The sequence below is a fragment of the Lytechinus pictus genome, chromosome 19 (genome assembly GCF_037042905.1).
Source record: "Lytechinus pictus isolate F3 Inbred chromosome 19, Lp3.0, whole genome shotgun sequence".
NCBI lineage: Eukaryota > Metazoa > Echinodermata > Echinoidea > Temnopleuroida > Toxopneustidae > Lytechinus > Lytechinus pictus.
This window is the reverse complement of record NC_087263.1, coordinates 12,619,889-12,630,860: the sequence shown is the minus strand read 5'-3', so window position 1 is coordinate 12,630,860 and position 10,972 is coordinate 12,619,889. Positions and strand designations below refer to the sequence as shown.

Here is a 10,972-nt window from a genome sequence, read left to right as displayed (position 1 = left end):
ATTTGCCCCCTTCTGGAAAATCCTAGGTAAGCCAGTGCCGTTAATGTTGTAATTATGTAGTGTTGGTCTGATTTATTGGCAGAGAAAATGCATCTTAATTGCTTTCCAAGCAGAAAGTGAAAAACTGCCAGTAAAAATGGTGGATGGCAGATTCATGTGACCGTATACTGACTTGCGTCAAAAGTTGGAATGCGATGTAGCTTTGAAATATTAAACTTCTATTTGTTATTTTGATTTTTTAGCATGATTTCTCAATGAATTGACTACAGTCATGTAGCTTCTTTGGATCTTGAGGGGATAATGGACACAATTGATTCAAATATTAACCTCATTTTTCATCAGGAAAATGGCTCACTGTACGGAGATTTCATTTTATCTTCTGATATACGTCGTGTACATGATCCTAGCTGCAACAGCCACCTCCAAAGCACAAGGTAATTTGCCAAAATTTTATTGTATTTCATCAAACATCATCAAGCCGGGCTAAGAAGGAGAAGAGAAGCTAGAAGAAGAAGAAGAAGAAGAGGAGGAGGAGGAGAAAAAAGAAGAAGGAGAAGAAGAATGAGGAGGAGGAGGAGGAGGAAAAAGAAGAAGAAGAGGAGGAGGAAGAAGAGGGGAGAAGGAGGAGGAGAGGAGGAAGGAGGAGGTGGAGAAGACGAAATAAGAAGAAGAAGAAGGAGAAATAGAAGAAGAAGAGGAGGAGGAAGAAAAATAAGAAGGAGAAGAGGAGGAGGAGGAGGATGGAAAAGAAGAAAAAGAGGAGAGAAGGAAGAGGAGGAGGAGGGGGAGGAAGAAGGAGGAGGTGGAGAAGACGAAATAATAAGGGAAAGAAGAAGACATTTTAGTGAATGACGTATTTATCTATTTTTCGCCTATTTTTCCTTTTTCCTTATTCCATTCTTCTTCTTTTTTTTTTTTCTTCTTCCTCTTTTTTCTTCTTCTCCTTGTTGGTGTTATTGTTCTTCTTCTTCTTATACTTCTTCCTTCCTTTTTTTCTTTCTTTCTATATTTTTTCTTTCTTTCCTTCTTTCTTTCTTTCTTTTTCTTGTTATATCTTGCTTTCTTTCTCTTTCTCCCCATCTCTCTCTCCCTCTCTTCAGTTATAAATGGAAGTAGTCTCAGTGCAGAAGGGCGACTGATCAGGGACATGGTTGATTCTGGCTACGACTCTAGAGAGAGACCGTTTCGTAACAATCTCGATGTCGTCTATGTGGATGTGCTCTTCGTCCTATTTGCGTTGTTTGAACTGGTATCTCTTTCATTTAGTTATTTTGTATAATAATGATAATAATATAGGTAATCAAAATAGTACCAATATTAGTAACAATATTGATTGAAAATAAAAGCAAAAATGATGATGACGATGATGGCAATGATGATGATGATGATGATGATGATCGATGGTGGTGATGACCACGACAATGAAAATATTATGATGGTGATGATGATGATGATGATGATGATGATAGTAATGGTGATGATAATAATGTCGATGATAATGAGGATGATGATGATTATGATGATGTTGACGATCATGACGATCATTTTGATATAGATGATGATAATGATGATGATAATGTGATGAGAGAGGTGATGATGATGATGATGACAATCATGACGATCATGTTGACGACGATAATGATGATGACGATGATGAAGATGATGACGATGACGACGACAATGAAAATATTATCATTCTTATAATGATGATGACAATAATTTATGTGATTTCAATATACAATTTAATACTTATCTTCGACAGGATGTCCGTCGGCAAGTTATAAGTGGATCAGCATGGATCGAATTGGTAAGTTAAGTACATAATCTACATTGCTCTTTTATTCTAAATCAGATTTAATTGACGAAAAAAAAACTAAAAGAGAAATATTAATGGCATCTGCATGTGCTTATTAATGCTAAACATGCATTTCTTTTAAAAAAAAAAATACGACAGACTCCCGTTCACGTCCTGCCTAGCACTTTGAACCCTTTAAATTGGCATTAAAAACATAATTTAAAAAGTACTTTTTTCACTTTTGCCCACCCCCTTCCAAAAAACCCTTATCACGGATCGAAGCCTTAGATTATGAGCAATATCTATTGATCATTATATCATTTTCATATATGGTATGTAAACAATTAATTTCATATGTTCTCTCTGGAGATGTGGGAAGATCCAAGACTGTCATGGAATGAGACGGAGTATGACGGGATTCAGTATCTCAATCTTGACCCGGAAACGATCTGGATGCCACGGGTGATCATGCAGAATTCGTAAGTTACAGGAGTTTTAAAGGGTTGGGGACATTATGCATTCCCGGGGTACTCCTCATTTGATTTGCGTTTAATATGTTATTTTATCCCATTGTTATTATGGCAACATCTTCCTTCCATCCTGAAGCGCACATCGTAACTCTAATCATCTTGATCTGTTTCATCGTGCCATGCAGATTATGGCTTCAATCGCCTAGTCCACCTTAAAGCCTGAAACTAACTTGTTCGTTTCTTTCTTCATTGTAAATTTCATTTTCAATTTTTCCGAGATTGATATTAAACTAAATTAATTGAAAATGGCAGATCGAGGAAACTGATATGATACAGTAACATGACTAATTTACCAGTACATCACACCCTTTGACAAATCCTGTATAACACTTATAATTAAAAAAAATTGTATTATGCAGTGCAATGGAATCGGTGGAGGACCCGTTCGCCATGCATCACAGCTACGCGATCATCTTCTCCGACGGTTACGTCCGGATCACAGTACCAACCCGTTTCGTCACATTCTGTCTCACCAACGTCGTTAACTTCCCGTTCGACAACCAGACATGTACCGTAACAGTCAGCAGCCCGAGCATGCCTGGTGCTTCATTCACGCCCCGGTACCTGACGTCGAAGATGGGGAACGTCGCGAGCAACCAGTGGGAGATCGGCCTCGGTGACGTGTACGAGAGTGCCCACATGGACCCGAGGATCAACATGAACTACTCCAAGGTCCACTTTGAGATCACCCTGAAGCGAAAGCCGTATTATTTCGTCATCAACCTCGTGCTGCCCTCGTCCTTGATCAACGCGATGTCTCTGATCGCGTTCTGGGTACCTCTGGACTCGGGAGAGAAACTCCCGACGGCCGTTTCGCTTCTGCTCGGCGTGGTCGTCTTCCAGATCGTCGTGACCGATATGCTTCCGGTCAGCGATGGCCAAATGCCGTTGCTCGCTCGGTACATCTTCGTCAACTTCCTCGTGTCTTGCGGTTGCGTCCTCAGCTGCGTGATAACTCTCAACGTCTACAAGTGCCCGCGCAAGTTAAGAAGCCGTTTTTGGTGGTCTTTCTGGTTCAACTTCCTGGCAAAGATTGTCTGCATACGAAACGACTTCAGCAAAGACGAAAGGGAACCCGTTGCTGTAGACAATCAACCAGCACCTGGAGAAATCGGCACTGGTCAGTTGCTATGGAGATACAGGCACGGCAGGGGCATTCCAAACGGTAACCATAGCAACCCATCATTGCCGCCAAGTAGCCCACCATCCAATGACAGGTGTCCATCACAGACCAGCGTTCCATCGACTTCGGGAAAGGAGCAAAAAAGGAACGATGAAAAGGAGGTTTGTATAGGCCTGTTCTTGATAAAGACACTCTACAGTATATATGAATTGAAATGCTAAATGAGCATTTAAATGAACATCAACACTATATAAAATGTTAAAACAACCAAACTAACAATTTAATATGTGGAAATAGTCCAGTGCTCGAACGCAACCTTGGTATGCAACCATTTTTTGTCGAACCCAATTTTCAAGTGATCATTTAAAAAAATTGTCTTTCCTCGGCTACTTTCATTGGATTCTGACCAACAGTGTAGTTTTTAAAGTTCACACATTACCCACGACCGGTTAACTTGATCATAATTATCGTCAGTTTAAGTTTGGATGGATTCCTAAACCATGATTCCTTTAATTTTGATATAAAACCATCGAATTATTAGTCTGATTTTCATCTCTGAATGTTCTGCTAACCAGTATCAGTCCTTTTTCATGCAATAAAATAGAAATTACAGAAGATTTCTGGACCTGTCCATTACACAAACAGCATTCTTCATTATGAAATTGAGAATTTACGACAAAGATATAGAAATTTGGGAGAATCATTACTTCTTGTCATTAAAAAAAACAATTGTGCTAAAACTTGGGAGGCAGGTATATATTTTTTAAAAAATGACAAAAATATTACAGGGGCCGCGGATCCGGGGGTGGGGCTGAGGCGGGCTGAGGCGTCACTCACTTTTTTCCATGCATGTAAATAAATTGACCATCCGATTGTGTGTGTGTGGGGGGAGGGGTTGCATGGTCAGCGCCCATGCACTTTCGACTCAGCCCCCTCCCACTTTCACCCTCCCTCCCTGGATTACAGGGTTTAGGCAGATGGTCTAATTCTGAGATCGTCTAACAACGATCACATTAGAAGACTAAACCAACTCGGTCATACATGTATAGTATCTATTTGGTGCAACCATCACATGACTAGATGGGAAAACAATCGGTTGTACATTGTCTCGATGTTTCACGATGAACCTCACTATGAAATTTTTGCAGAGCGACATACGAAGGGTCCAAGAACAGAGAAAATGTAAGTCTATAATCAAATGCCCGTCATGACAAAGAACACCCGAGAAGTCTTTGTCCAAAATAGATTAATCAAAACCGTAGTTTGGTCCTTGACTCGACAAACTACATATTTGTAATATTTCGTCAGCTCCGAAACTAAGGCTAAAACTGCTATACAGGTTTACGAATTTTCGACACAGACCTCCCAGTTGTTCTTTGTCATTTGACGGGCATTTTCAATACTTTTTACTGAGCGAAAACTTCCTAATCTAAATACTAAATCAATATTATTTTGATGTGGTTCTGTATTCATTCTACAGGAAAGAACGGAAATGGAGGTCGTCGCCGAGATCATCAACCGGTTCATCTTTCTCTTGTTCTTCATCTTGTACTTATTTTTCTTGATCTATTGGTTCGTTCTGCAGAACTTCCCATCCTCGCCTATTTCTACCTGAATCTAAAACCTTTTCACCAACGGTTACAACATGGTGTAAAAACTGGGCAGACATCAATCGATGTCCCTGTTGAAGATAACACCGGGAGGTGTTAATATTACACCCTTGAGATTGAACATGAAATAGTGTAAAACAATAACAAGCAGAACCATTGGTGTTGAAATAACACTGCATATTTAGCACCGGGGTAAATTTACCGGACGTGTGGTTATGTATACACCGGTCGGGATAACACACCACAACCTAGCTGGTTTATACTTTCGTTCACACTGTCGTGCGATCCTTTGCGAAAGCCACGATTGGCCTTTTGTAAGTAATTACGATAATTTTTAGAACCATTCAAATATTTTCTAGGATCAATATACGACTGTCTTGACTGATCTGATACGATCTTATACGTTATGCTATACGATCATTACGATAACCCTAGGATTAAGACCACCGTTTCATTCGTGGCGAGAATCTTTTCAGTGAGTGGGAATTGGGTATTACTGTACGAGTGAACTGATGAGAGTAGTGTGAAAAGAGTTGTGTTTGATCGCAAGTCATCGGATAAAAATGCTTACAGATCATCTAATTTCGTTCGATATCAAGTTCAGTTTGGATTTTTTTCAACTCTTAATACGACGTATCACAATGGCCCATTGTATATAGTATGTTGTAATTAATCTGATCACATATTTTTCTCAGCATAAGTTCTGGAGGCCACACTCCAAAAAGGATTGAGTAAAAATTTACCCAATACCAACACTAGTAGCCCATTTATTGGATGAAAATATATTCAAATATTAGATAATTTTATGTGATTTAATGTTTGACATTCAATTCAATTCAATTTGGTTTATTACATGAAAGACATTGTCAAAACGCGTCGCACAGTGGGCCAGGAGAGAGCAAAAGTGCGCCAAAACTGGTTTTGGGTCATGAAACAAATTTTGTTTTTTTCATGTTCTAAGCAAAGATAAGAACCTGTAGAATGTCTCCGTACAATATTTCTCAATGAAATTGATTATTAGTTGCCCATTTTATTTAATATTACCGGAAAATGACCCTTTACGGCTACCGCATGTGTAATTGACACGTTTTTAGAACTTTCATTGTTTTAACAAAACGGATTGCTTAATTTATTTATAATTCACGGTACTTTTTGATGAATGATTGTTTTAGGTGATCGGAAATTTTCAAAATAAAATGATAACCCCTTCAGAGGTAATTTTGGACGAAACCATTTGACAATGGGGGGGGGGGGGGTTTTAGCAATTTTTTTTTCATGAGCATTTCTTTTACAAATTGCTGCCGATTGCTGCGCTGTAAATACCATGACGGTCTTTGTTATAGTTCATGCTTTACACTGATACCAAATTTAGCTGCATATACGTGCATTTTCTGGAGATATAACCAATTTCCAACCACATGTTCGCCGTATTTATCACAAAAATTGTTCCAAGTTAGTGTCCCATTATGCGCGTGCCGAACGTTGCGGGTGACATTAGACAAACTCCCCGTCGCGTGCTGGGAGATAGAGAGAGAGAGAGAGGGGGGGGGGGATGTCTTGCTCAAGTGTAAGGCTCTTGTGACTGGTATCTGCCTAAAATATTTTCGTTAAGCCTACCTAAAGACAAGCTTTCATTTCCACTTCCACTAACTATATAATAATACATGTAACACAACTTCATTTTGATGTCAACCTGTTCCATCCCGTGTTCCATATCTGATATGCTATCATCCTGAGAAGATTAATTCTTATGGTAAGATTCCCGGATAAGATTATTAATTTGTTTTTTTTTGTTAATAAACCAAGTAGGGGCTACTGTATATCGCTATAACACACATGACTAGGGATGTGATAGGTCTCACGCAGTTTTCTGCCAAAATATGAAAATGTGTATAGAAAAGAGATGGGATATATGTGGGCTCTATACATGTATAAGTTGCATTATCATTATTATAATATTTATCCCCCAAAAGGGTTTATAACTTCACATACACGTATGAATTCGTTTATCTCTTGGCTCATTCTAAATTTGGTATAAGTTATTGTTAGTATCGATCAAGAAGGAAGTGTATATTATCATTTCAAGGATTGTTTGGTTTGTGACTCTCATTGACTTTATATACATGTATTCCACAGACTAATAGTAACAGGTGACATTGTGATTAGTAGCAAGTTTTTAAGAGTACAACAATCACAGCCTCTTCCCCCTGATGTTCAAAGTATGCTAAAAGATCCTCTAACCAAAGACATAATAGTTGGTGAGATGGCAGAGAGAGACTCTGATTCGGAATAACTTTGTATACGCCGTTCTTGGTGAAATAGGTAGGCCTTGTAGGGCCTTGTACTGATTAACCTGCAGAGGACCCGGTCTCTATTATTTATCATTGGAATAATTTTTTTAAAGATTTCACTGTCCACTTCTGGTATCAATCCATTTTAATTCATGTAGGTGTGGTTAATCATTGTACCCAGGGAATGAAAATACTCCTTTGCATTTTTTTTTTTACAATTTCACTTTGAATTTTACAATTCCGGATTCATGGTATAGTATCCCTAAATTAGACCACAAAAGAGCCAATCTGGAATAAAATTATTGGAAATGGTTTTTTGACTGATTTGAGTAGGTATGGGTGTCAACATTTACCAAAAAAAAGTTAGGAGGAATACGGGTTGGGGAAAGTGCTTTTTTTCAAGGTCAAAGGTCAATGACCTTTTCGTACATACTGTATAATGGTATCTCTGAGATGGAAATGCGCATGTTGGTGATAATGGTGTCGAAATGCACAAATTCTTACCAGAATATCAAATAGAATAAAATTAATGACCTAGAATGCACATTCACCTATAAAATTCAAGGTCAAAGCCTTTCAAAAGGTCAATGACCTTTTTTACATTATATACCATACCGTATAATGGTATCTCTGAGATGATAAGGTACATGCTGGTGATCATGGTGTCAAAATGTACAGATTCTTACAAGAAGATCAAATAAAATAAACTGAAGTACCTAGAATGCACATTCACCAATAAAATCCAAGGTCAAAGCTTTTCAAAGGTCAATGACCTATTTACATTATATACCATACTGTATAATGGTATCCCTGAGATGAAAACGCACAGGTTGGTGATCATGGTGTCAAAATGCACAGATTCTTACCAGAAGATCAAATAGAATAAAATTAAGTACATAGAATGCACATTCACGCATAAAATTTAAGGCCAAAGGTCAATGACCTTTTATACTATATATACCATATTATATAATTGTATCTCTAAGATAAAACGGTGCAGGTTGGTGTTCTTGGTGTCAAAACACGCATATTCTTACAGGAAGATAGAATAAAATTAAGCATCGAGAATGCACATTCACCCATAAAATTCAAGGACAAAGGTCAATGTCCTTTTTAACACTAGATAATAATAATGGTATCTTTGAGATAAAACACCGCAGGTTGGTGATCTTGGTGTCAAAATCCAAACACTAAAATAAGGATAAAGAATAAACTTTCACCCTTTAAATCCTAGATCAGAGGAAATATACATGTATAATCTATATGACATAAAAATAACCAAAAACAATATCTTTTGTGTTCATATTTTATATCTGAATAATGTAAATAACCATGGCTAATTTGTAATGAAAACATAGAGATTTCATAATTTTGGTCTGAAATAATGAAGGCCATGGAGAATGTATTTAGGGGTCAGAGGTCAATGAGCCCTTTCCAAAATATCAGTGGAAATTAAGTAAAAAAAGTTGATAACCAAATAACACTTTTTCATATACTGCGATGCATTGCCAAAAGCACTGAAAAAATAAATGAAATCAAGTATATAATTTGAAATGATTTTTATCTTAAGTAGCAGCATTTAATGAATCATTATATCTAAATCAAGGTTGTCGTGTCTTTTCTCTCCAGCGATAGGCCACTCACCTCAATGCTATAATAAATATTATAAACTATAAGCTTAATCTTCTGAAAATGGATAGGACAGGTCTAACTCTCATGTCACAGCTAGCATCATCTGAGAGCATTTCAAACAGCAGAGGGATGATGATGATGATGAAATGAAGGCCATCATCATGATCATTAGAGCTGCAGCTTCTGTCATACATGTAGTAAATTACATATATATCAACTTCAACAAAAGTGAATTCCCGTATTATTATTAATTACCTTTCATCAGTTCATTGCGAGCTGCCAGAATCTCTTGTGATGATAATGCTGCAAGACAAAACTTCATATCTGCTCTCTGTCGTACGTAACCCATGATGCTATTTCTACTAGGTATCAGTTTGTACAAGGATCATGTTTTTGGTCCAGAATAACTGATTGTTATCATACACAAATTAGGCATATAACAATGAAATTCAAAAGGAGATAATAGCTTACAAGTACACATCCATCGACCTAACAAAACTACAGCACCACTTCCCGTCCTTGAGAATCAAGCTGTGCAATTATCAGTAATAATATAGATCCTGGTCTGATATCCCTTGACAGAACGTAAAGCTTTCATTGAATGGGCCAGAAAGTCTTGAAAATGTCAGAAGGTTTTCAAGAGTTCAATTACTCTTTGCTGAAGTTGAGACACTTAACTTCATCTATGACAAAAGCTGCAGCTCTAATGATTGCCTTATTTTAATTATTCGTCATTGTCCCTGGCTATATGAAAATGTTCTCGGATGATGCTTGCCATAAGAGTTAGGCCTATCCTTTCCATTTACAGATTAAGTTATAGTGTTATAGTATTGATTGTAGCATTTGGGGTTAGTGACCTATTGCTACAGAGAAATTAGTACCTTGATTTAGATTTATAAAATGCATATCTAAATGCTGCTACTTTAGGTAACTTCACCACTGTCACCATTTCAAATTTCAATTTTTTTTACACTTTTGTCAATGCATTACAGTATATTATAAGAAAAAGTGCTATTTGATGAATCTTGATTCAATTTTACATCGAACTTGTATTTTGACATCATCATTGGTCAAGGATTCAACTATCAAATTTGTGTTCTTTTTCCACGCAGGTCAGTCTTTTTCCCATCAGAATCACCATACCTACATGCCACAATCACGTTATATCGACCTATTTACTTAAATTCCCTGACGTTATTGACATAGTTGATTGACCTTTAACTCCTAAATATATTTTCCATGACCATTTTTCATCCTTATTTCAGAGTGAAATTATTAGACTTCCAAGTTTTCATTACAAATAGTTATCTTTCTTTCTATTATTCACAAATAAAATGTGAATATAATGGATGAATTTCTTTTTTTGGGGAATCATGCATGGACATATTTATCAACTTTTGACCTTTGACTTTGGATATTGGATTATTCTGTATGATTATTTTGAGTCTTTTTTATCTTCTTGCAAAAATTGCTTTTTGACATCAAAATCACCAACATGCAGCGTTTTATCTTAGAGATACCTTTATACGATATATAGCCTATGTAAAAAGGTCACTGACCTTTGACCTTGAACGTTATGGATTAGTATGCATTCTAGGTGATTAACTTTATCTCATTTGACCTTCCTGTAAGAATCTGGGAATTTTGATACAACGATCACCAACCTGTGCCGTTTCATCTCAGAGATACTATTATACAGTATGATACATAATGTAAAAAAGGTCATTGACCTTTGAAAGGCTTTTACCTTGAATTTTATAGTTTAATGTGCATTCTGGGTACTTAATTCTATTTTATTTGATCTTCCTGTAAGAACCTCTGCATTTTGACACCAAGATCACCAACCTGCACCTTTTCATCTCAGAGATACAATTATACCGTATATGGTATACAATGTAAAAAAGGTCATTGAGCTTTGGAAGGCTTTGACCTTGAATTTTATTGTTTAATGTGCATTCTGGGTATTTAATTTGATTTTATTTGATCTTCCT

The 10,972-nt window shown here is 36.9% G+C and overlaps 1 protein-coding gene across 1 annotated transcript; it reads left to right on the top strand.

The window, feature by feature from the left end:
• Window positions 1-368: 368 nt before the first annotated feature.
• On the top strand, window positions 369-5,063 carry LOC129282773 (acetylcholine receptor subunit beta-type unc-29-like). Its single transcript, XM_064114074.1, has 6 exons — window positions 369-434; window positions 1,101-1,249; window positions 1,763-1,807; window positions 2,165-2,274; window positions 2,685-3,609; window positions 4,929-5,063. Exons 1-6 carry the CDS (start codon window positions 398-400, stop codon window positions 5,061-5,063), a joined length of 1,401 nt encoding a protein of 466 aa, XP_063970144.1. The 5' UTR covers window positions 369-397.
• Window positions 5,064-10,972: the final 5,909 nt, after the last annotated feature.